Below are 27,370 nucleotides of genomic sequence, written 5' to 3' on the forward strand. Positions count from 1 at the left end.
AGTTGAAGTTAATGGGACAGGACTACTGCGTCAGCTGATGTGGGGAAACAAAAATGGGGAGGCTTTTGTCACTCTTCAAGGAGAGAGGGCTGGAAAAACCAGTCAGTAGAGAGACTGAATGAGTGTATGTAGTAAAAAGCGAGCAAGGAGGGAGAAGGCAGAGACTGAGAGAACCAGCCAGTGCAGAGTCAGACTCGCCGCCAGGGAAGTTCTAAAGCTGACGATGCTCAGTTATGCTTCCCCCAGTCAAGCTCCAGATTCCTGATCCTTTTTCAACCTCTCCTCATTCACAAGTGATCCAGAGTATAGTTCTACTTCTTGCATCCAAACAAACTGCTGCTCCGTAAGACTGGATGTAAGCGCAGCTGCATCTTTTACATGTTGTTTCCAGCTGTGGCAATGGAACTTCTGTGTTGGTTTAGCACTGTCCAAAGATGGATGCCTGGTACCCACCAACACTGATGCTTACTACGTCCCTCCTTCAGGACAGACAATCCAGCTCACTGTTCTTCACAGCCATCAATGAAGTAGGCTCTCCTGTCATTCCTCTTTACAAATCAGGAAATCAGCAAATCAGGGCACAAAGAAATTAAGCTACTCCAGGCCACACAGCCAATAAAGTGATAAAACTGGTTAAGTGTTTATTTATAATAAGAAAGACATGAAAAAGTTATACACATGCATGTCAATTTTTATTTATTGTCAATAAATTCTTGTTAAATGTCCACTATGTACAATGTACTAATATAAACTAAAAAAACTGGTTCATCAGTGTTAAAATATAAAGTCTTTTTAAGTACCACTATCAAAATAATAATCTCTGGTGGTCCATCAAAAGTTCTTTCAAATTAAGTTTTTCAATATCCAAAATGCCTCCTTTAAAACAGAAGGAAATAAATTCCAACAGTGCTATCGATGCTCAAGGTTTACATCCTTTCCAAACTCTGGAATGCTTAGTTATTTGCTGCGAGCCAGACTCATGCAAAAATAAACCTTGACTTTACAGAAAAGTTTATGTTGATAAATACCCTGCAAATAATTACACATATGTAAGTTACACGCACATGCATCTTAAAGGAAAGCAATGTGATGGGAACAGTTCTCACGGAAGGTGGTGGGTTGCCATGGATTCTGCTTCTCTTGATTTTCTGAGCAGTGCTTGTTTGAGGGCACTAATTTTCTCATCCAGTTCAGCCAGCGAATAGTTCTGCTAGGAACACGAATTGCTGAATAAGACTTAGGTTTCTTAATGCAGATAAAGTGCTAAGTGAATTATAAATGCCTAACTATCCGTCAACACGTTACTGGGATAACTGAGGCTAACAAGTAGGTGTGGTGACTGTGCCACAGCTTAAAGGCGTAAAGTAACAAGGCTTCTGTTTCTTCGGGGCTGTGACAATACAGATCAATGCAGGACATTTGTTTGGCATGTGTGGTGCCCTGGATTCCATGCCAGCAACACAGAACAAACGCAGATAAAAACAGTGCCATGCTGACCTGCTTCTCCTTCCTAATGAGAAACCTCTCCTGGAGTTTTTATGCTTTGAAAGATGAATAAAAGGTTTGGGAAAAAACAAAACAAAAACCCTATAGATTCACAATCTATAGGAAAAAAATTAAAAAAAAATACACTGGAAAATTAGCTTAAATGCTTAAAATATCTATAATTTTCTTTCTGAGGATCAACTACATTGGGGAAACAGAGGCTCCTTTCAAAAACTGACTCAAATTTTTACAATAAATATGTAATAAGCTAATCTGAGAGATAGGGAATGCTAAGACAGGGCCTCTCTATATAGATCAGGCTGGCCTTGAACTTCTGACCCTTTCACCTCATCCTCCAAAGTACTGCAATCACAGGTATATTTCACCACATCTAGTAGCAACATATTATTTTAAAATTCACCAAAATTTTTAAAAGTTTTCCCCAACTTTAATTTACATCATTAAGGCTACCAAAATCATACAATTTCAAATTCAGCTAATAAAGTACTTTGGACAGAGAGCTAAGCTGCAACTGCCCTTTGTGTGCATGAAGTAGGCAGCGAGTGTGCTTGCAGACACATGTGCCTAAACAGACAGAGACTAAAACTGGGCATCTTTCTCAATTGTTCCCCACTGTACTGTTTGAGACAGAGTCTCTAAATGAACCCAGAGCTCACCAACTGGCTAGACAGGCTGGCCAGTAAGCTTCTGTGTCCCAGTACTGAGGTAACAGACCTACTCACGATGCCCTGCTTTTGATGTGGGTGACAGAGATCAGAACTCAGGTCTTCTTGAGTATGCTGTAAGCACTTTGTCCACTAAGCCATTTCCCTAAACAGGAAGTCACCTTCTTTCTGACTTAGGTTATGCTAACTTGCAATGTTCACAAAAGGGAAAGTGAGAGGAGAAAAGTTATTTGGTCACTTAAGTGTTCTCTAACCCAGATATCTTGTTTTCTAACAAGATAAAGATTTTTATATTCACTCAGCTTGGTGGAATCATTGTATGGTCTTAAAATGACTTTCCTAACTCAACCTAAGGTCTGCCAACGCATGACCTAAAAGCAACCAGAGTGGATATTTCTTAATAAGGTATAAAACTCATCAATCTATTTCACAAGTCCAAAATAAGACAAAATGACTTACTTGTGGTGGTTGCACTTTTCTTCTTTTTCCAGAAAAGTTCTAGTTTAAAAGTTAACAAAATAATATTTAGAAAACATCAGCATTACTTCCCTTATAGAAAACCGCGCAATACATGGAAAGCTTCTGGAAACCCCAAGCAGAGCTCCAAACTTTTGAGGCACTGTCTACAAAGTTAACCCACAGAGGAGGGTACTGTTAGACAGTATATAACAGTGTAACAAGCTCCTCTCTGGCAAATACCTCCTTCCCATTCGTTACCAGTTTCTCTTAAGTCTAGGAACTGCAGAAAGAGGGGCTTGTGGGATTTTCTACTTGGTTTCTTTTAAAAGAACCTTCCCGCTCTGGGAAACTGACCAAGAGAATGGAGAATGGATAGAGGCAAAGGGTATTATTTGGGATACTAGATTAAGAGGTAAATGTATCCCTAATACATGCACATATGCACACAGACATTTTGACTATCGATGTCACTGTGCTCGTCTGGGCAAACAGCTCTTTATCCACGTGTGTGACTCAAGGCAGTGCCTACCCCACCCCAATGTTTGCTGAGAAACTGACATGCACATGGCCCAATAGTAGCCAAGAAGTAAAGAGGGTCAGCTGGGGAGTCAGGAGAAATTTTCTGCCACGTCTTCTGTGAGACAACAGTTCCTGTGGGCCACTGCTAACCCTAAAATGCTATACCTAAAATGTATAGCAACTTTGCCATGTACCAATGAGAAAAACCAACACAACACAGAACCAAGAGGAGCAAGAAATCCTCTTCAATCATGACTTTACCACTAGATGAACCCTGAAGACTGTGTTCTCATTGTTTCATAATGTCCACATTGTGGGAGTTGGTCTGAATTCACATTTCTTGTAGTTGTGCTAAAGCAATGGCACAGTGGTGAAATGCTTGCCCAGCATGTGGAGACCCTAGCTTCACTCCCTGGTGCTGTGTGCGCACGTGCGTGCTGGCCTGAAGGTTACATCTGGTCAAGCTGACAGGACTCACTCGGACAAACTACTCAGCCTTTGAACTGTGACCTAATGAATTCTTTTCATACTTTCTCCTTAGTTTCACAACATCAGAAATCACTGGGTGGTAAATTAATAAATGAACATATCTGACCAAAACCAAAAGCCATGATCAATGTACATGGCAGAATTTTCAGTGAATTTATATGATCGCAAAGAGAAGAAATTAAAACTTTTTCTTTCATGTCAAAAGCTGATAGAAATACCACCTGAGTTTGCCTCATATGTAGCTATGTTAAATAGCAGTCATTAAGTGCTAGAATTGCTACACCTGGACTAGGAGAGCTCAGGTAAGTCTGCTCCTTTCTTTGCCAAGCTGAGCAGGGTACCTGTGGTGAGGCAAATGGGCAGGTGGAGATTATCTTCAGCCCATCCACTACGCAGACTCCTACCCACCTCCCTAAAAAGCGGCTTTTTAGAGTCTCATTCAAACACTCTCTTGTGACCCCAACAGTTTAAACAATGGAATTTCAACAGCTCTATACCATGAACAAAAATTAAAAATACCAGAATGAGAATAAGAACACAGTGGATCAATGACTTAAAATTATTGTGAAATATGTCTTTGAAGTTTATTTTAGGTATGAACACAATCCTTCACAAGATCATTTAGATATAGCACAGAAAACTTTAGAAAGCTTGGGACCTAGTGAAAGGTGATCCTATCTATGGGCAATGGACCTGTGCACCAGGGCAACCCAAAGATAAGGAGGCTGCCTCCACACCAGTCACCTTTCTTTAATCAGCTGCAAAGGGCAGCTAATTTTATATACGCAGTATGTTTTCTCTGCAATAGTTTAGACCTGCATTTCTCTCTAGCAATGGATAATGACATACTACTTAAACTCATTTCCTTGACTACAATTTCTCTCTGACTCCATTCTAACACTATGGACAAGGACCTGCATTTATAAACTAAGTTTCCAGCTGGATCCAACTGCTCACTCATGGCTCAGGTCTAACACGCACTTTCATACAGTGTCTGTACATATAGTGTGGATCTGGCCTAAATTCAGCATTCTCTTCCTCTGATAGTCCCCTGACAATTGGGAGTCATATCCAGACGTTGTTTTGGAGCAAGAGTTAGACACCTTCCAAAGACTACTAACTAAGCATCAGCCATGCCCCATTCACTTGTTCACGCCATCTTAAAGGTCAGTTTCTTATCTTGTCAGTACAATTCTTGTTAACAATAGAACTGATGTCATAAGTCAGTGTGGCTGCAGCAGATCCTCCACTGAGCCTTCACTCTGATTCCAGCTCACAGAACCTTAACACTGACTTGATTAACGAAAGAACAAGACCTTTACATCCTTGTCCTGTGGATTTTTATTTTATTGTTGAATCTGTTCTACATAAGATAGAATGCTCTGTTTAGAAGTAGAGGTCACCAAATTGTAGAGAAACTTCAATGCTGTACCCGAAGCTTTTTATCTTTTCCACTCAGAAAGCATTTGCAGGGAAGTGACTTGTGATGACTTATGAAAACATCTTTACAGTGTTTGTAAAGACTTACGATATTTTAATGACAGGAGATCAACCAGAATGAGGAGACAGTGCTATACTAGGTTAGGGATGAAGGAACGTCCTGAGATGGGGACAGGACCTGTCCTGTTTCCTGAAACAGTTAAGAGAGAAAAACTGACAGCTGTTGGTGACTGGATGTGGGAAGAGAACGGGGAAAAGTCCAGTGTTGTCTATGGCCACACCACCCTGAGTGTGCCTGACCTCATCTTGTCTCACAAGCTAAGCAGTGCCAAGTCTGGTTAGTACTTGGATGGGAAATGTCTAGTTTCTGGTTAGTGAAATTATTCTGTCACTGACAGAAATAAGGGGTAATTTTTAAAGGCGTATAAACTTGGAGGTAGAAGAGGGCATGAAGACAGAATTAGCAAGTAAGTTCCTAAATTATATGACTTATGCTTGGACAGTTGAGAAAGCCTGTGTGCAGAAGCTGGCTGAGACACCAGTGAGTGAGAGCTCTGTGACACTCCAAGGCATGAGGCTCATTGACTCCGCAGCTGCACTGGAAAGAACTAGAAACACAGCAGGGCATCAGCAGGATGGTTAAACCTTCGGAAAAGGAGAGTTGATGCAAACTGGGATAAAGTGGTGCTCCGTGAAAGATACAAACATTTTTAGCTCTTTAAAGTTATGTCTGAATGGAAGACATCCTGTGGTTTAGGACTAGAAATGACATGCACGTTATAGCACAGAACGGGAAAGGTTTAAACATTCAGACTAACTCTGTCTTCTAGAACCATGCACAGATATGGAACAAGACCAAAGGGAAAGACTTCATACTGACATTCTATAACAGAGTGAGGACGTTGTAGGAGCCACACACCTGATCCGGAGTAAAGCCAACTCAAGGGCTATCTTCACACTGAGAGAAAGTGAACAGGCTGCCTGCCCTTCTCTCTCTCTCTCTCTCTCTCTCTCTCTCGTAATGGCATAACTCTGCATACTCAGGCCTCAAAGCAAACAGAAAAGACAGTGGGCACTATGCTCCTCTAGCTTCTAAGAAACAAATAAGCCCTTACGTGTTCATCTTTTGTTGGAAACGGAATTTCTAAACTATGAAAGGATTTTAACTAAAACGTTTTTATATAGATTCACATATAGAGGAATTCTAAACTTGGAGACACTTCTAGAAACTGGACCGAGGTAGATTATTATGGTTAACATTAGAGCACAACATATGAAAAGCTGAACATTGACAGAAAAAAACATTTGATCCACAGAACAAAATGAGAATTAAAATTCTTTCCATTGGTTGAAAAATAAACTCCCAAATAAGCTATTATAAAAAGCAGAAAATTATGAAAGGCATCAATGTGTTGCATCTTTTAATGTAATTGTTCTAAAAACGGGACCCTTAAACATGGAAATGTTTTAACATAGTAATTTACAGTTTTTAGGACTGCAGCTTACTAGAATATTTAAAAGATACAGGTTTAGTGACTATTTCTAAAAACTAATTTTAAATTACAGTACTTGAAAACAGTAGCTATACATGGTTCACCAGCGCGTTCCCACAGTGCTTTGCTCACACTAGAGAACTATCGCTTATGTTTCCACATGCCTCTTTCTCTTTTACTTTTTTGTTTGTTTGTTTGTTTTCCAAGATAGGGTTTCTCTGCGTAGCCTCGGCTGTGCTGGAACTCACTTTGTAGACTAGGCTGGCCTCAAACTCAGCGATCTGCCTACCTGTGCCTCTTGCGTGCTGGAGTAAAGACATGTACCACCACCCCTGGCTCCATATCTGTTTTCTTGTTCTCCTTTGAACCTCTCCATGGTTCATCTTAGGAGACATGGAATGGATTAGACATCAAGTGAATGAGTAAATATTGGACAGGGCATGGCTGATGGTTAGTTAGCAGATTTTGGAAGGAAGCTGAAGCAGGAGGATTGAGAGTTCAAGGTCTGCCTGAGCCATGGGCTACACAGTGAGAACCTATCTCGAAGTTCACACAGACAGACACAGAAAAGCAAGCATGAGGAGAGAAGAACCTCCTCAGGGGATGCTGGGAGCACAGTGAGCTCAGGGCTGTCAGACACTGGTGTGCCAAAGAAGACACTAGGAACACAGTTTCTCAATGTCCCTGAGAAGGGGGTAGGAATGAGCGAATGAATAAACAAACAAGAGAGCGGAGGGTTACAGATACAGGACAGTCTTTTAAAAAAAGTCTGTGCTAAGGTAAAGAGAATGGGTGAGAGTGTAAGGTGAGGGCCTGTGAGATGTCTCGGAGGAAGCACCTGCTGTTGCCGAAGACAGCAGCTCCAAAGTCACAGGCTGGACCCCCACAGGCTGAGCTGTTACAACATGAAGATGGCTCGACAGACTTCCCATAGTTGAGAGGACAAGTATTCCCACATCTTAAAACTATTCTGAATTCCTAAAGAAGCACGTAATCACTCACCTCCGAAGTGCTGAGGTCCTCTATCCCTTAACTTTAAAATAACAGTTTTCTTTTAAAAGGCATTAATACTTACTACAGACTGAAAGTATTCAGGAGAGATCCCCTCCAATTCAAGGATTTTATCTTCAAGCTTTTTAATCCTCTGATAAATATCTCTTGGTACTGGGCCACCTAAATTCAAGGAGAAAAATACTGAAATCTTAATAGTTCTGTTCGCTTATCATTTTTATTCTTAAAATACTATGCAAATATATTTATATAAGCATGAAAACAGTTAAGAAGAAAATAAGCAGATGAAAGCAAATTAACGGAAATCCTCAGCTTATGGATAGTTTCACTCTGCCTTCTACGAGACAGATTATAGACTTCTGCTTTCTAAATATTGCATATGCTTCCCATACTGCTACAAGCTTTTGTGAAATTCATTTATGAGATGTGTTGGTAGTTAGATAGAAGGAAAAATCCTGCAGTGACAAAAGGACAGTTCCATTTGATGGCTACACTATGTCCTGTCATTTTCTTCAACTTCCATTTCTCCTAGCATGGTATATTTTCTCCTCTGACCTAGAATACTATTTAAAGGAGTTCTTCCCATAATTCTCAGCTAAAGTTCTTTTTTTTAGAGGAGGGCATGGAATATTAAAGATATTTAAATACAAGCTCATTATTATTTCTACTCCTTCAAGCACCACTGCAGTCTACCTGGTCTGGAACAGCAGTCTTTCTGGGTAGTGAGTTTGCTATGTGTATGAAAGCTAGAGAGAACTTTTAAAGGACTTTTAGTTGGGTAGAAACAAGATCAGAATTGACCTTGAAAAACTGCATTTAGCCACAGGGTGGAAAATGACATAGAGAAGGAAGCGATAAACAGACCTATCCCTCCAAGACAGAGATTACAGAAGCTTCCTCCAGCAGTAGCTGTGGAGAGGGTACAAACGTGTCGGGACACTTAGGAGAGGACCAAGAACACGGTAACTAATGGGTAAGACGCTGTGCTTGCTTTCCAGCTGTCCCTTACTGTAAGAACACAGGCAAGTGCTGGAACTCTCTGAGCTTCAACAGCAACAGCAGCAGCAGCAGCGCCTCCACAGAGTACTGGTAAGCACTAAGCTGACAGAGGCTTCACACTTTCCCAGTGACTAACAGCTCTGTTCAATGAATATGGTTCATCTTCCCTATGGCACCTCTTCATTTACATATCTACGTCAGTGAGCACACTGAGGACCAGGACCACATTTACCCATATTCTGTAGCTGGTAGAGTGACTGATAATAATTAGAGGTGGTCATATAAGCTCTGAAATTTGCCACAGTAAAACATTACATTCATTTTCTGTTGTAACTTAAATAAACGGAGGCTAACAGAATCTATTTGGAATTCCCAATTTAGAAAGTGGCAAGAAGTATAACGGGGAAAAAGCATAAGCTCCAAGAACTGTACAGATTCCTCAACACTAGTGACTTTTTTATGCAACTAGAATGATGGCTTTACAATGAAGGCTCAAGGACAATCTGGAAGCTAACTCAACCTAATTTCCTTAACATTACATGTTAAATTACTGTACATCACAGAACACCACTTAATTCTCTACTGACCTGTCTGCAATCGCAAGTGAGCCTCAATGTTCTGGAGTCGCTCTTCCACAGCCTGATTACCACAGTCTCGCACCACGCCCGCAGGTTTGTGACCTGACCCTGCAATTCCTTCAGGTCTAGTCTGTGGTCCATAGGTATTCACAACTCTAGAAACTGAGTTTAGAAACTTTTAAGCCTATGTAAATTTGTTTTTCTCTCTCCTTAACAGTACTTTATATTCTTTCCACAACGGTCACCTCACCACAAGCTCAAAAAAGAAAGGCAATGCTTTTGTTTCGGAATGAAGTTTAGATGGTAATGGCATCTCTATTCCCCACTGTAAGAAGCCGCAACAAACATCTGCCATTTTGGAGCTGTATATGGTGGCTACTTACCCTTCACATGACTTTTAAATCCAGGATAAGGAGTAAATACGGCATCAGTTCTTGCACAGCTATTTTCTAGGGAGAATAGATTCTTAATTACAAATGTATAAGATTACAATAAACTTCTAATAATTCATATTTTACTCACAAAAGAATTTCAAGTAAAAGTAATAATAATTATGTTACTGTCACATATAGAATAGCTTGGGTGAGTGTTATCTTATGAATTAAATAACATCTAATGTTCAGATTTACATATAGAAAAATCATTACCATTAAGTGACATAATTTCTGATAATTTTTAATGAAAACTGGTTATTATTAAGAACCACTGACCTTTGGAGAAAATAAATCATCTGTTATATAGCACCATAAGTTCATTATGTAAACAGAACCAATTTTCCAAATTATCTTAAATTTTTTTCAGCACACTTGCTATTACTATATTAGTGAGCACCTAACAGAGGGACTGACTATATATTTTATAAGTTTTCATCTTAGAATTCCGTATTTAAAAAAAAGAACCTGAAACCTCAAGTATAACATACACTGAAACTTCAAGTACATACACACTGAAACCAAGTATAACACATACTTTTCCTCTGTACCTAGATTTCTGATGTTCATTTAAAGAGTTCCTGATCAAAAAAGGCATCTTCTCCTTCCAATCCTACTTTTTAAAAACAGTAAGTTTAGGAAAAATATGCTGTGAAAAATTTTCCAATATTTTTACCAAGGTGAAAACTACAGTTTCTTTTCAATTGTCTCAACAAAAAAAATTATAAGGAAAGAAATTAGAAATATGTTAATATAATCTATAGGATTAAATTTAGCATAATTGGTATATATGAACACATATAATACAGTAACATATAGAAACATATACTAATGCTTGAAATAACAGTAAAGGCATATTTTGTCAGTAAATTTTCTGTTAAATTTCCATAATTATTTTATTAAAAAATGAACGTACAATGAGCTAAAGTCCTTTGTTAGTCCACGAAATTTGTTCAATTTTTTTCTTAGACCAACTGAGAGGTCTTTAAAAAATACACTAACATTTCAAAATGTATTTTTTTAAGCTTAAGTTTAACAGATCTGTGATAAGTAAAACTAAAAACAACTGCAAGCACACTTAAGCTTTTACATTTAAAGATTGAACACTCATTTTCTGTTCCTTGGAAACACCTCAAAATATATTTAAGGGGCCTACACGTCTTTATTCTATCCTTTCATTGGTCTACAGTTAAAAAAAAAAAGCTATCATCCATTCCAGGGCTATATTCCAAATGCATAGGCCCATCAGTGAGAAAGAGAGCACGGTGTGGGGACATGAGTGTATGAGCGCCAGCCACTCTCCACAGCAATTCTTGCTAGCACTGTTTTGACCCAGCAAGGGATTGAATGGGCCAAGGAACCCTGCTGAGCATTTCAATTCTTGTCAATTTCTATCCTCTGGTGGTTTATAATAATAGAGCTAGCAGGAAGAAGAGGAGGAACATTAGTGACACATGCACTTGCTCCCTCACGAACCCTTTCTCTTGAGGTGTGTACAACTGGATTGCTGCACCCGAGATTTCGCCACTGTTACACCTGTTCTAAAAAGCTAAGTCTAGAGATCCACAAAAGTTAGCAGAGTTACATTTAGAATCAAAAGTGAGCCTACATTATTATGTTAAGGACAACCATCTCAAAGCGATTATGAGTGACTTCCAGGTTCAACTGACAATTCCATGTTCATAATTATTAGCCAAGAGATATTAAAGAGAGTAAGAAAAACACCCAGCCCAATTATGTACTTTCCTCTGTAATTTTTTAAGAACTACTTATGCTGGTTATTATAAGGATAACTGAATATGACCTACAGCAGTGCCGCACAGTAGATAGTCCCGCACACACTGCAGACCTGAAGACACACTGCAGCATCACGGGAGGAGGAAAAGGAGACTGATGGACAACAGCAAAGGTATGCATGATGGAAAAGGAGAAAGGCTCCACAGGTCGCCCTGATAAGCTGGGTATATCCAGGTTGAAACTCAGGAGTAAAGAGAGACCTGCTCCCTCTTGAGGAATGCTATTAGCTTCACTCAGTTCATGGAATTAACATAATTTCACAGGTACATTTACAGACCTGAAATTCATATTGCTTGTTTTCTCCTGACAGCGAGTCTGAACAACCCTAACACCTAACATTCCACCTCCACTTCCTAAAGGAACTTTCATCTTCTAGTTTCTATGGTAAACATTTGTCTCTATAGTTTAGCCTTCACCTAAAATACTACAGCAGTTGTCCAAATAAAATTTTTCTAGTTACCTTGATTACAATCAATAACATTGCAAAATTCCCTGACGTTGTTCTCATTGATTTCAGCTTGTTTTCTTTCAATAAATGCAGATATTCGTCTGTCAATCTATAAACAACAAATATTTTAACAATATAAACACAACAGAATTTTAAAATGAATGTCACCCCCATCCCTGAACCACTCCAAACTTACTTCTGCTTTTCCAGCCTTTATTTGAACTACTTCTGGATCAAAATGGATTTGTGTTCTTTTCACGTCTCCTATGTCACAATCCTTGAGCTTTCCTTCATCTTGTAGGTCCCCAATTGGATGCTTGGTACTTAGTTCACTCTTGGTCTCTGGTTCTGTCTGTCTTAGCTCATCAACAGCAGTTGAATTCTCTTTAATTAAAGACTGAAGTTTTGCTAAAAAAGGCTGAAAAGAACACAGTGATATCTGCTCAGGTTCAAACTAATCTAAATTAGTGATATATTTATATAAACTGCTGCTAAGCAAATGAATATTATCAGTTATTAAATATAAAAAGCTGGCACACAAGGATATCCAGGTCTGACCACACATGTTTGCTGTTTTCTACTACTGTGGCCTTTATCATTTGCTGTAAACTTATTTTTTAAAAAAGAAGAAAAGAAAGAAAACCTGAGGAAATTTAACTCTTTCTTTGAGAAAATCTTTCTGTCATTCATCTTTTATTTTGTGCCAAATCAAAGCCTTCAGTCTCTGGCCTGGATGGATGCCTCTTAATTAACATGTCATTCAGAACACTAGGCTTAGCATTCTCCTCCTTAGCGGGAGAGCAGTGCTCACTCAGCAAAGCCCTGCATTATCACTGTATCACTGGAGATGCTCCACTTCAAAGTACAGTTGGCCAAAATGAATGAGAGAGCATGGATATGAGTATATAGGTGTTACACTGAATGAGCATTCAGCCTCTTCCTGATAGCGCAAGATCGCTTATTGGGTCATGAAATGAAACTTTACAAAGGAAAATGCACAAAGGGAGAAGAAAGAAAAAAATGAAACAAAATAAAACAAAACAAAACATGCCACAAAGACCTCTACTTGGAAACAGGAAACTAAAGTGGGTTTTAAAAAATTCATCTTCATAATGGAAATTCACTTGCTTCTATTCTTCCTAGCCATCCCCAACCCAACATGGTCCACATTTGAGTTCTATAACTCATCACTTGCCCTTTAAACAAAGCGTTAACTGTTATTTTTATCCCAAAACACAATTAAACATTTCCAGAAAAATCAATGAAGTGCAGGGCTGAAAATTAAAACATTACTTCTAAAAAATATCCCGATCATCTTTTCATACAATTTTGTTTCTATTGTTTGCTATGCCAAGTACTCTTCTGAACTCTTCTGACATCTTAAACACAGTAAAGTGACCAGAAAAAACAGTTCTGCTTATCCTTGATGCTTCACATTTTACTCAGATTAGAGAAAAACCTTCAACGTACATCAATTACAGAGATGTGCAACAACAACCAGCAAGGTTATAATACTGTTCATTTTTTAAACTGCAATATTAAAAAATGTAACAATGCCACCATAAATAATTCAATATTGACTTCCAATATCAAGGAGAAATTATTTCAAATTATTAAGACGAAATAGTGACTGGTTACTCCCTAAGATGAAACATTAATGTCACAGAAATTACTTTCTTTTTAAAAACTACGATAAAACTGTTTAATTGCAATAGACACTCCAGGATGTGTCATGCTGGGATAATGCCACTTCTTGAACCACTGAAAGCACTCCATGAGCCTCCAAACTCACCCAAGGCATGGAATCATTATCATAGCATGACTCACACCTGCCGTGTCTTATTGCTTAATTATAACCCACCATAGATGAACTGTATTGAATTTTCAGCAAAGCCTAGAATTGAATAGAATTGCATTTATTCAATCTCATACCCCCATCGGCCGATTGGGCTATTTCTTGTAACTATCCTGATCACTAGTGAAATTAACAGACCTAGACTCAATATGGATTTAAGTAACGTTTTATTAGTAATACTATTAACAGAGTGTTGAGGTAGAACCGAAAACTACTCCAGCTAATTTAACTATAATTAATTTCTATTTTCAATATCCAGTAAACATTTCTAAAATGAAATTTACCTGTAAATACAAAACGTGTTGTTCAAGTGCAGTAAGGAGCAATGCAGGCTGGGATGCTGAGAGGCTCTGGAGCCTGTTCCAATCGATTGTAATTTTCACCACATCATCTCGGAGGTTAAGCTTCAAAGAGGCAAACCAGCAACATCACAAAAATTACACGATTAAGGTGTATATCTGGGATTATCACAAAATAAGATTTCTATGGAGTAATGGATGCTTATTTTGCTCAAAGTTACTAAGTTTCATGATATAATAAAATGCTTTACCTAGGTGCCATTTTAAAAAGCCAAAGGGGTGCAGCTTTGAAAAAAAATAATTTAAAAGCATGTTTTATTATTCTCATTCTGTTTCTATGTTTGTATAATGGGGCCATCTTTGAGAAGAAGCCATCCATTAAAGATAAAGAGATGGAACTCTTTTAATACTTAGGTATCTAAAATACCTTTGGAAAGTATTCAAAAATAGGTCTGCCCTAGTCAGAATCCTAATTCCAACAAAGCATTCAACAGAGGAAGGTCAACTGCGAAATTCCAGAAAGTGTATTTTCTTTGTTACATATCACACAAACACATGTCTAAAATATATCATTATCTTGATATTTTCTAAGTCACTTTTATTGTTTTCAAATTTAAGCAATTTATAAAGTATCTAAAACTCAAGATTATTTACACATAGGGACAGACAGCAGTAAGTACTTCATATAAAAATCAAACTATGAGTTATAAAATTGTCGAGCTAGAAAATAAATACTTTCCACAGCAGCCTAACAAATGCCAGAACTGGATATCCAGTACGTTCCTAAGAATTCTCTAGTAAGATATAAGTCTCATTACATGAAAACTTCTCCTCAGCTGGTGACTCATTAGAACAAAATTATACCCAGAAAACTACCAAGAACCTGAATATAAAATTAACATTGGAATCAGTCAAAATGTTAGAGAGAGAAGCTTCTGTCTGCAGCCTCTGACCCAGCATCAGGGAATCCCTACAAACTTTCCTAAGGGTATGCATTTATCATGACACTGTATAAGGACATACTCCATACCGGAAGCAAGTTAATTATATCTCATTTTGCAAGGATAATTAAAAATTAGTCATATTTTCCACAAAGTAAAGATACATGTTTCATGAGTTCAAATATAAATCTAATGAGTTGTAAGAAAAAAAAAAACTGAAACATAAATCACTGTCCATAGGCCCAAACAGAGCTCAATCTCCCATGTTAAGTACCCTGCTGTATAAATAGTAGATACAGAGCCTTCCCTGAAACTACAAGTATTTCAAGTCCACACTTGGCAGACATAAAGAAATGCAAAATTCTACATAGAGTATCCTGACAAAGAGAAGCTTAAATTAATATTTGACATTACGATTATTAATGTGATTAGCACTCGTTAATGTGAGTGAAAGTAACCCATCAGCATGAGTTTGCAGTCCTGCAGGAAATCTTAGTTGATCACGGCAAATTTAGATGGTTTTGGGAAAAAGCAGCCAAACCTTAAGCCAAAGCAAAGCATCACCTTCTCTACAGGAAATAACTGTAGAAAAGAAGTCTTAATGTTTGGATCATACTCTCATGTCATTCGGCAGAATTACATAAGCCCTCAAAGGCAACTCAAGATGCTTGCTCTTTTATAGAAACCAAACAATAAAGTTGCAAATTAATTAAAAAATTACATCTGATTATTAATTCAGCAAATTCCCCATCAACTATGAATTCTGTACATTTTTACCCCATAACTCTCGGGACAGTAACCAGACATCCAACATTTTCTATTAATATACAGTTATAACTGACCATTCAATTATGTATGTTCAATAGAACATTCCTATTCTTAAGTACCAAACTAACAATACAACTTTAGCTTGGTAAGTTGGGCCAATGAGAAGGAAGAAAAAGGTTAATATCAGTACATTTTGCATTTGGAGAAAAACTTTTTAACAATTCAGTTTTATACTTTCTACTGAGAAGCACTAATCAGTCAGTGATACTGAAGATGAACTCAGACAAATTAGAACTTGCATCTTTAAAACCCCTTTAATTTGTTGCAAAAGGACCCAATCCACAGTGGCAACTTTGTAAGTCTGTATGGCTTTCATTCTTAAATCACACATCTCAAGATACATATTACTAAAACAGCATTTAATTGTTTTTTTTTTAAAAAAAATCTTATATTTGACACCTGTATAAAAATTTCTTTTTTGTGTTACAAAAACCTCATTTTCTCCAAACATTTATGGCAGGTGACACTTTAAGACTTAATCATTTTCCATTGGAACCTTTGAAATAAAATTATATAATTTTGAAAAATTCAGTATGCAAAATACTTTAGATGTTTAAATTATTTATCAATGTAAATTATTTTTTGCAATTTTTAAACAAATATGAGAATATTCTCCCTCACCTTAACTTTAGAATATAAACGAATAACTCTTTAAGTTCCAAATCCATGCCAAAAAAAAAAGTTCTCTAACTTTTAAACTATTTAAAGATCTGGTATGCTACCACTGAATGTTAATAAGGAAAGCGTTAAGACTTTGGAAAAAAATTTGGTAAATGCTTATTAAGCAATTTATAATTGCTTCATAACACCAAACTATAAATCAGAGTAGTTTGCCAGTCAAAAGAAGCATACTATAGGTTTTTAGACCTTTATTAAAATAACATTTTACAAGATTAATTCTCCATCCAACTAAGGATTTTGAAACTAATTCTCACTACTGCCGTTGACACAAATGTGTGCGGGGCCCATTTCATGCACTAGACCAACCAATCAAACAAACTAGACAAACTAGGAAAGATGTTCAACATAAAACATTTTTTTAAAGCACGCAAACATACGTTTGTTCCTTATTAAATGCTTCATTATATCAAAAAGGCCAAGCAGTAAAGTGAAAACCTGTTTTTTAAAATCCAGTTTTACTAGACATTTTTGTAAGAGCAATTAGCTAAGTTACATGTCAGCAGTAATGCAGTTAGAACTGACCACTCATCCAACAATTTACACTAAAATCCAGGCATGCTACAAGTTGTGTTTTAGAAATCCTTAGACACACCTCCCGTTTCAAAGAAGAGGAAATGCAACAAATGATAAGAGGAAAAAAAATAAACAAAACCCAGAGTAAATCACCCCCTAAAGGGTGGAGAAGGAGCTAGTAAAAGTTTCAGGGCATACTAACCAATCAGTTTCTACAATAAACACCCTGGGCAAAAGGGCGGTAAGAGCCACCTAACCCTCCTCATCTTTTATGCGTAATTTATGCAAGGGTTCAGCGCCAGGACCCGGGTTTCTCTCGACTTCGGAATTCCGACTTGATCACCGAGTGTGCAGCTGGCACTCTCCCGCCCCCAGCAGCTGCGCCGGGGCGGCCCCGGGTCTCGGCGGCTCGGCCCCCCGCATCCCGGCGGCGGACGCCACTCCGGAGGGTCCCCGCCTCCGAGAGATGCTCCTCACCCCGCGCCGCGCCCCCACTCACCTGTCCGGTCAAGGTATGCAAGGAGCGGAAGATTTCGCAGAGGACCTCGCGGGTGAGGAGGGGGCTGGAGCTTCGCTCTGGGTTCCTCTCGCTGCTGCTAGGGGAACTACGCTCCGCAGCAGCGGCCATGACACCTCCACAGCAGTCCCTAACCACGGCGAAGAGCGCTCACCCCACCCCGCCCTCCAGAATCTCGTCGCGTTGAGATGACGTAACCCGCGGCGTCTCCCTTTGCTCTGCAGTAGGCCCCGCCCTGTTTTTGTGACAGACACTCATGAAGACCAATCAGGAGCAAGAATATCTGTGCTCGTAGGGAATGTGTGAGTGCTGGCTAGTGCGAGGGGGCACCCCATGTTCTGTGCGTTTTCCTTTTCCGCGGTGGGTTAGAAACCTAAATCGGCTCTTAGAGACTCCCTGTGAATGCTGGCAGAAGCTAACTGTTAAGTGTTAGAGTTTGGGTCCCGTGGAGTTGTCTTGTAAAAAGATTGTGGGTCGGCCAGGGAGTGCTGCTCCCAGGTTTCTAAATACTGGAAGATTGACCCAGGATGATCTTAACCGGAGAGAACATTTTCATCTGCAAGGTTGTCTGACACGAAGAATGCAAGAAAACGTAAAGAGCAGCACCACACCAGGGAACCACACTGATGACCGCATCTGCAAAATAGCTTATGTCAAGTTTCTGACATGGCAACAGTTTCTCGGTGATAATTGGACACTCCTCCCTAAAACTGCTTCAACATAAATCCAATAGACATATAAACCAACTAATTCCAGATGACCCTATACTTTCAAATTAGGATATAAAACTTGTTGGGTATTATTATAACCGAAAAGCTATAATTTTATAATGTAGAGTTCTATTAAAAATTTAAGACAAGCTTAAGAGATAAGTGACAAAAGATTTAAACTCGCTAGGTGGTGGTGGCTCATGCCATTAATCCGAGCATTCCGGAGGCAGAAAGCAGGCAGATCAGTGAGTTCGCGGTCAGCCTGGTCTACAGAGCAAGTTCCAGAACTGCCAGGGCTACACAGAAAAACCCTGTCTCGGAATATTAAAAGTAAATAAATACATGAAAGATTGAAAACTCTTCATCTTGGTAGTTCAGTACATTTAGTACTGAACAGGAAGTAGAGGTATGGACTTAATGTGTATTCTATAGTTTGAGAGTAAACTGAATAAAAGAAATAAGGAATCAAGGGACACTGGGATTAAGGATAGTAAAAAAAAAAATGAAGGAACTCCTTTGATCTGTCTTTAAGAAGCCCTCTTATTCACTTATTTCCAAAGACTTCTGGTGTCATCAGGCTTAACAGAGTCTTGAAAAAGTTAGTCTGTTTCTTTGTTAGCAATAAGATGTAAATTTATGTTTGGAAATAGAGACCTTCACAAGAGTCAAACCTCAAATAAAGCAACCCTTTCATTCAAGTCACTCGTATTTGTAATAGAAGTTCACAATTCATTGCAATGTTAGCACGTTTTGTCTCTGATTCTCTTGTTAATAATTGTAAAGTGGAATCTAAAAGTCCTTGTTCTGTACCAAGTAAAAAAATATCAGATTATTTTACTCAATAAGGGACTTTTTTTACTACACATTTGGGAATGATTAAGTTGCTGCTCATTATTTTTTTGTCATGACTGACTTTGAAATCCAAGCTTTTCATTTCACAATTTTTATATGTGTGTGTGTGCAGGCAACCAAGGAGGGCAGAGACATGGGATGTGAGCTGCCCAGCATTGGTGCTGGGAATCAAACTCTGGCCCTCTGCAATGGCCAGAGTTTCTTGTATTCTTAACCACTGAGCTTTCTCTCCAGCTCCAAATTTCAGGACTTACTTGATTTCGTTTTGTTGTTGTTGTGTTGTTTTTGTTTTTCTAGACAGGGTTTCACGGTGAAGCCATGACTGTCCTGGAACTCTCTCTGTAGCCCAGGCTGGCCTCAAGCTTAAAGCTTCGCCTGTCTCCTCTGTCTCCTGAGTGCTAGGATTAAGGGCATGCACCACTGCACGCAGTTCCTTGCCTGATTTCTTGAATCCCTGATTTAAAAATAACTGAGAATTCTATTATTCAATAATTCTATTATTCAAAATACAGACCTGCACTTGTATTTTATTATTACTTCCTTAGAAAATGGTTAGAATTTTTTTTAACTCCTTTACACATTATGTCTTCTGTCTGATGACATCTTGTATTCCTTCCTGATACCCATTAAGCTCATTTCAGACATTTCTCTTATTTTCTTTTTTTATAAGAAACACTTCTATTTTAAGTAGAAGGCATTAAAGGTTGAAAAGATGTGAATTCTCCCTGCAGAGGGAAATGTATAGATACTAATGTATAGCAAAAGTCTAATACTGAAATTCAGAAAGGGGATAATTTGTCCTTTCATAGAAAATTAATTACAGTTTATGAAGTGGGTTACTGAAAATCTGCTGCTCAGCAGAAATGATTCAGAGTGTTAGTGTTGGCATTAGCAACGGAGTCAGAATACTGTCCTGAAAGCTTATGCCAAGAAGCAACTGAGAAGAGAGACATTGTTGTAACCTGCTTAAATCCTGTTGAGACCTAATTTAGTTCTTAGCATAACTGTGGCTCCTCTGTTAACACCTGCTGTATCCTTTAGCATATCAGAAGCCATTTTGCCTCCTAGTCTCCATTTTGATCATAAGGTGAAATTAAGTTCAAGTTCTCAGGATACAATTCAATAGTTCAATACTTGCTGCTTAGAATAAAACAATAGATGATAAATGCTTGTTCTGCTTGAGTTAAAGATCACAACATCCTGCTATGTTCCTTTCTCCCAGAAAGCTGGAAATCCCCCAAGAGGTCTCCTACCCCAAATTCCAGCCAATCAGCTAAAAGTGCTTTATCTAGCTATCTAGATACAATACAATACACTTGGAACAAAATTGATTTTGTTTATCTAGTCAAAATGATGTAATGCTGCTCCCCCCACCCTCTCACTTCCTACACCTGGTTACCTGGTTGTTACCTGGTAACAGTTTTTCTTATTAAAAATGAGCCTTAGAAACAGACCGGCATCATCACCTGGCTCCCAAGTCCACCTTACGTCCCTGACAGGTCAGTCTTTGTTCAGCATTCAGTAAACTTCCATCAGTTTGAGTGTGGTGTCTGAGGGATCAGTGTGTGGCTATTCCTGAACCCATAACAAAAACTAGAAATGAAATCTAGGCTGTCCCCCTTATCAACAACATACCTTTTATCGCGCACTCCATCAAATAATCCAGCACCCAGAAAAATACCTGAGGCATCACGTGTTTTAGAATATATGGATAAAAATACATTTTTCTAATGCAGAAAATTAAATAAAGATATTCACTGCCTCTGGCTCTGCATCATCTGCTGGTCAGGTCTAGGTTCCTCAGAAAGATGTGTGTCAGGTTTCTCTCGCTACAGAACTGTTCCATATTGTTGCAGTTTCTGATACAGAGTTGTTCAATGCAGTTGTCACTCCTATCTGAGGCAGATATGTTCCAAGACTTCCAGCAGATGACCGTAACACCGAACAAATGCTGTAGTTGCTACCACAGAGTTTAGCAATCTCAGCATATATAGACTTTATTCTTGCCTTACTGAGAACTTTAATCTTTTCGCTTAGAGGAAGTATTTTACAGTTTTTGTTTGGCATATGCAGATTGCCAGTGTCATTACTCTTACGTGTTGGGGTGACTGTTAAATTGAATAAGATCACTGTGACGCCACAGCAACTCTGATAACTGAGATAGCTGTAAATAAATAATGGACAAAAAGCAAACATGTCATGGATACATTTGACAAAAAGATCATTCATGCCTCAATATATATAGAGCTGGACCATATAAACCCAACCATTCCTCAGCATCACTTGCAGTTTTTGATTGTGACATGCTTATTTCTGAAGTTAGTGTTTGTGGTTTCAGCTCACGATTTGCCATAAGTAACTGAAACTGAAAAGCCATCAACAGAGGTAAGACTACTGTATATACTCAACTGAGCTCAACTCATTTGCCTAAAATAGATTTGTAAAATGGGAAAAAAAGTAAAATCGGTTAATCTCCTGGGGAAAAGTTGTAATAGACAGTAAGAATGTTATTCAACAGTCTCTTTAAAAATTCAAGTGTTAACCCAGGCTCAGTGGTGCAGGGGCAGAGGCAGGAGTAGGGGCAGGGGCAGGCATGGATCGATGTGAGTTAGAGGCCAGCCAGTCTACAAAGCAAGTTCCAGGACAGTCAGGGCTATAGAGAGAAACCCTCTCTAAGAAAAAGGAAAACCAACCTACCAACCAACAAACACAATTCAAGTGTTGCTGTTTATTTTCTTTGGGAAAAATAATTAAGTGTTCAATTTTTCCTTAAATGAATAAGTGTGGATAGCCTTTTGTGCTGGCTGGTCTTATGTAAACTTCACACACAAACTGGAGTTATCTGAAAGGAGACAACCTTAATTGAGAAAATGCCTCTGTACAATCCAGCTGTAAGTCACTTTCTTAATTAGTGATTGATGGGGTGGGGTAAGGGTGGGGGAAACAGCCCATCGTGGTCCTGGGTTCTATAAGAAAGCAGGTTGAGCAAGCCAGAAAACAGCATCCCTTCATGGCCTCTGCATCAGCTCTTGCCTCCAGATTGCTCTCCTGCTTGAGTTCTTGTCCCGACTTCCTCTGGTGATGGACTATGATCTGGAAGTGTAAGCCAAATAAACTCTTTCCTTCCCAACCTGCTGCTGCAGCTGACCGGGAGCTACTATGCATTCAAGTGATAACTGCTTGTCCCCCACTCCCACCCTAGGTCGCTCACATACAGCAAGTCATGCGTTGTAACCTCGCCTCCCAAATGAACTCTGATTGGCCAATAAAATTGGGCAGAAGAAGAGAGGTGGTTGGAGCTAGGGTTCAAGGACATCGAGGGCCACAGAAGGAGGGAGAGAGGTGCAGGTAGGAGGAAGGAGGAGAGAGAAAGGAGGAGAGCACCATGGCTTAGAGCGAACGTAGCCGGGAGGAGCTTGCTCTGAGGATTGGCGTGACAGAGAGAAGCATCCCAAATGGAGTGTGTGCAAGTATTTATGGGAATTTTGAATGGGATGTGTGGCTGGGAAATAACAAAGTAGCTAGGAGGTTAGTATGCCCAGCCGCAGTGATTAAGGCATTTAAAAAATCTAACAGGTGCCTGTGTCTCATATTTCTCTAATACTGGGCTAAATAATAACCACTGATTTAATAATCGTATGAATCAATTTAAATATTAATTTTTCTACAACAACTTGCTTTTTGGTCATGGTGTTTCCTCTCAGTAATAGAGACCCTATCTAGAACACCTTTATCGCCACACTTATTAAAATATATATTCCCATTCCAAGAGGAAGGGCTGGAGAAATAGCAAGGAAAGACTTGACCAAATCAAGACTGTAACCCAGCAGGGCAGATAACCTGGAGCTTCAGGTCTAAATCTTTGGCGTGAGAGGACTCACAGGACCGCTCCTCCAGCCTTGTTATCTGTGTTAGAAAGAAGGAATAATTTTGGTGCCACACAAAGGAATATGCGAACAAAGCTGAAGTAGTTCAGCTAAGTAGTTATTTGTTTAAAAGGGCACACCAAGCCCTAAACTGGGCTGACAGGAACACATTTGACCAAGGTGACTTCTTTTTTCCTTCACATAAGTAGTGACTACCTCTGATCCCGTTGATGAGTGCTAGACTTTACAAGCTGATGATATTGACTAGTTGGTGCAAAGGAGAAGGCTCAAGTTCAGGAGATTTGAGTCCTGGCTGGGCCAGCTACCCTTGATAGAAAAACAAAGGACAAAGACAAAACTAACCTCAAAAGGTAAAAGCAAATAATGTTTCTAACATCTGAAACATCATCTCTCTTTTGGACTGGCTCAACTCCCGGTAGACACAGATGTTTCACAGCTCCGGCATCTCCAACATCTTGGGGTCTCCACTGCAACCCAGGCTTTACCTTCACAGTTTCACACAGTGGACTCTTGGGCCTTCTAGAGACAGATTGGCCTCAGTCGGCTCTCTGAAACCATGAAAGAAGAGTCCACCCCCAACCTCTCACCTCTTACTGCCATCCCTGCCAATCTTGGAACTTCCATGCTTCCCAAACCCATACCACAAGGGTGAAACTGACAAGTGTGATTGCCAGCTTGGCATGGACTGTCACCACCTTGGGTCACACCTGTAGAAGATTTTGTATGCTGTCTAGGGGCAGAAAACCTCTGAGACTCTTTGCTTTCACAAAATGGGAATTTTTAACTTAATGGGTGGGGTCTTGTCCTGAGGCTGTTTCCTACCTTTTCCAAGCCTGGTAGGTGACTTCTCTTGAGTAAGTGCTAATCTTAACAATGACAGCCTCTTTAGCAGAAGACTCTGCTACTATAGAAAAGCAAACTAGAACACATACATACTCAATTTAGTAAATATTGTGAATGAAAATTCCTAAAAAGAAGTTGTATCTGGCTGTTAACAAAAGACTCCTGGAGAGTCTGTCTGCAGAGAATGATGAGGTGACTGTAATTTCAGTACTGTGGAGAGAGTGGAATTTTGTAGGTTCAAAGGCTAATTACATTGGTCTAGGTTTAGCTTCTGGAGCAGCCATTCCTTGCCCCACATTTGGTCATAATAAATAAATAAAACCTCTTAGACGCTATTAACCTAGAAGGACACTAGCCTCTGCCAATCCAAGAGCTAAGAATGTCATCAGATAGCATCTTGAGCCTATGGAATACCTACCCCCATCTCACTGTACCTGCCTCCCTGGTGCTCCCACTGGTGTATTTTAAAGTTGTCTTGATTTATGACAGTTTTTGCTCTGTAAAACTGTAAAAACCTTATGAAACTGCTTCCACATTAGAGTATGGAATTTGTGTTCGCAGGCCATGGTTACTCACAATGGCTCAATTCAAACTATATTATTGCATTTAAGATGAAAGTTGTGGTTTTTACATTGACAGTGCAATACACCACAATAACAGAATAAAAACAGAATACACCACAATAACAAAAACATGAACATCTCAAAAGAGAAAAAATAAAAATCAGTGTACTTTTATGATTAAAGACAATGAAAAAATTAGGTATGAAAAGGAACTGCTAAAGTAACTAAAGAAAGTTGCAGAATACTGAAGGCAGCTTTCAAAAGTCAATGGCATTTTTATACATCCATAATGAGTATGTTGAGAAAGAAATTTTAAAAATCTCATTCACAATAGCCACAGACAAAAATAAACAAGAAATAAATTTACCAGTGATGTTAAAGACATCTGAAAAAAAAATCAGTACTCATTTAAGAAAGTAAAGAAGACATACACTAAAATAGAAAGACCTTATTGGATGAAAAATATTAACAACTGCTAACTGGCCATATCAATGTAACGCCACTATTGGGGTTCCTTCATGGCTACCAGATGATACTAAGAAATCAGTGTTGTAGGATATTAAATCCTATTGTGAACCCCAAGATTTTGAACTGTAAAAAACCTGTTTCTAATTGTGGTGTGGCTCAGTCTTTGATCCTAGAGCTTTCTCTTTACTGTAAACAAGGATTTGTGGTGTGGCTCTGCCCTAACACACACCTTTAACCCAAGAGCTTTCAGTAAACAGGAGCAAATAATGTAAACCTTATGTCAAGAAGCGGAGCAAGAAACCAGCTGACAGGGAGTAAATGGAAAGGAGGGACATGATTTGAAGAGTACTTAAGATAGTGTAGAGAAGGAGAAAGGCTTTTCCTTCTGGATTGTAAACTGAGTAGGAGGGGCTTTTTCCTTCTGGGATGTCAGCTGACTAGGAAAGTAAGCTGGGTGCTTTCTGTGCCTCTCTGAGCTAATAGATTTTTACCCAAGCATCTGGCTCCTGAGTTTTCATTGGTAAAATCAAATGTTTGGTTTTTTTTTTTTTCTTTATAACAACAAATCAGGGTTTCCTGATTCAGGTTCTTAGTCTTGATAATAAAAGGAATGGATTCAAACAAAAGATCAAGAACAATTTTATTAGAGTTGAAGGAAAATCTCCCGGTTCTAGCAAGCTCCGAGCCTCAGAAGCTGCCAGGAGGAGGGGAGTAGAGGCAAGAGAGAAAAAAGCCATGCCATTTAAGCTGGCATGGAGGTCAGACACAGTAGACAAGCAGCCACAGGGTGTGTTGGGTGGGCGGAGCTTTAGAGGAAAGAAATCCCAAAGGTTGGAGGAAGCCCATGGTGTTAAAGAAAGCTTGTCTGAATAATTCAGAAAAGCAGCAGGCTTAGGGATGCAGGCTAATGTCCCCTGAACTACAAATTCTGGGAAGGAAAAGTATAGTATCTTATGACAGGACTAACATTTTATATTTTTAACAGGTTTAAGATCAACTCTTTTTGTTTTTGTTTTTGAGACAGCATTTCTCTGTGTGTAGTCTTGGTTGTCCTGGACTTCGACTTATAGGCCTGACTGGCCTCGAACTCTCAGAAATCTGCCTGCCTCTGTATCCCAAATTGGGGTTAAAGGACTGTGCCACCATTGCCCAGCCTCAACTCACTTTTCTAGGGGTTTGTGGTCCCTTGCCAAAGTGATTTTCCTGGCCAAACTGACATGTTAGGTCTTCTTTCAGGCCAGATCTTGATCAGTTTTCCTTAATGGGTTTTTATTGCCACTATAACACTATAACACTCAATGTAATCTGTACATTCAATGCAATCCCTATGAAAATACCACAACTAGGAAAAAAGAATTTTTAAAGTTTATATAGGCACACACAGACCCTGAAGAACCAAAGCAATAGTGAACAACGAGAATAAAGCTGGAGGTATCACAATAATTGATTTCAAGATATACCACAGCTTCGCAATATCTGAAACAATCAGATACTAACATAAAATCAGTTAAAAATCAATGGACAGAATACAGATCCCAGAGACAACCTGGTAGGTCTGTAGCCAACTAACTCTTGACAAAGGTACCAAAAACATACAGCAGAGAAAGGACAGTCTATTTAACAAATGGTCCTGGTACCTATCCATATGTAGAAGACTGAAACTTGATCTGTAGCTTTCATCCTATACAAACATCAACTCAAAATAGATCGAAGACCTAAATGGAAAGCCTTCACTGTAAATCTCTTTAAAGGAAACATCAGGGAAACACTTTAAAACATTTATACAGAAAATGATTTTTATTATGTGCTAAAAGCACAGGGAAAACAAACAAACAAAAATAGTCAAATGGAATTCAAAGCAAAAGATCTTGTACAACAAAAGGAAACTACAATAGAATGAAGAGAATCTAAAAAATATTTGCCAACTAGTCATCTGAAAATGATGAATATCCAAACTAAAAAAACAGAACCAAAAACACTTAAGAAAAAAAATCAAATATATTAATTAAAACATGGCCAGGTCTCAAAAGGCAGGAGCAACTGGATCTCTGAGTTCAAGGCCAGCCTGCTCTACAGCGTGAGTTCCAGGATAACCAGGGCTATACAAAGACACCCTTTCTCAAACAAACAAAATAAAAATAAAACATCGACAAATAAAGCATGATAAAATTATTTGAGTAGATACTTTTGTAAAGAATAAATGCATTTTGGCCAATAAATTTGTGAGAAGTTCTCAATACCATTAGTCATCAGGGGAACAGAAATCAAACCAACAGTGATGATTCAGATACATGCCTAACGGCCCGACCTTGGCTGAGGTGGGAGGATTATTTGTGCTCATGAGTTTGAGGCTAGCCAACATAATGAAGTTTTGTTTCATGAAACGAAACAAGCAAATACTGCAATGCCATATCCTTTTACCCCAGTTATAATGTCTGTTATCAAAAATTAAAAACTGACAAATGCTGAAAAGGTGTAGTGCATGAGGAGGTCTCATGCACTGAAGATAATAATGTAATTTAGTAAGAGCTGTTATGGAGAGTATTATGGCGGTTGCTTAAAAAAAAAAAAAAAGACA

At 38.8% G+C, this 27,370-nt stretch overlaps 1 protein-coding gene across 3 annotated transcripts; it reads right to left on the reverse strand.

Moving 5' to 3' along the window:
• Positions 1-670: 670 nt before the first annotated feature.
• Positions 671-17,655, reverse strand: Mbip (MAP3K12 binding inhibitory protein 1). 3 transcript variants are annotated; one of them, XM_021657353.2, is made up of 9 exons: positions 17,452-17,655; positions 13,975-14,094; positions 12,032-12,253; positions 11,848-11,944; positions 9,543-9,608; positions 9,169-9,321; positions 7,647-7,744; positions 2,631-2,669; positions 671-1,207 (listed from the first exon to the last, which is right to left on the reverse strand). In XM_021657353.2, the coding sequence occupies exons 1-9, from the start codon at positions 17,578-17,580 to the stop codon at positions 1,103-1,105; spliced, it is 1,029 nt and encodes a 342-aa protein (XP_021513028.1). In that variant the 5' UTR covers positions 17,581-17,655; the 3' UTR covers positions 671-1,102. The 3 variants fall into 3 exon arrangements, with proteins under 3 accessions (XP_021513028.1, XP_021513026.1, XP_021513029.1); XM_021657351.2 differs by having other exon boundaries at positions 671-1,210; positions 17,452-17,654; XM_021657354.2 differs by lacking the exon at positions 9,169-9,321 and having other exon boundaries at positions 671-1,210; positions 17,452-17,654.
• Positions 17,656-27,370: the final 9,715 nt, after the last annotated feature.

This window comes from Meriones unguiculatus, chromosome 7 (assembly GCF_030254825.1).
Source record: "Meriones unguiculatus strain TT.TT164.6M chromosome 7, Bangor_MerUng_6.1, whole genome shotgun sequence".
NCBI classification, from domain to species: Eukaryota; Metazoa; Chordata; class Mammalia; order Rodentia; family Muridae; genus Meriones; species Meriones unguiculatus.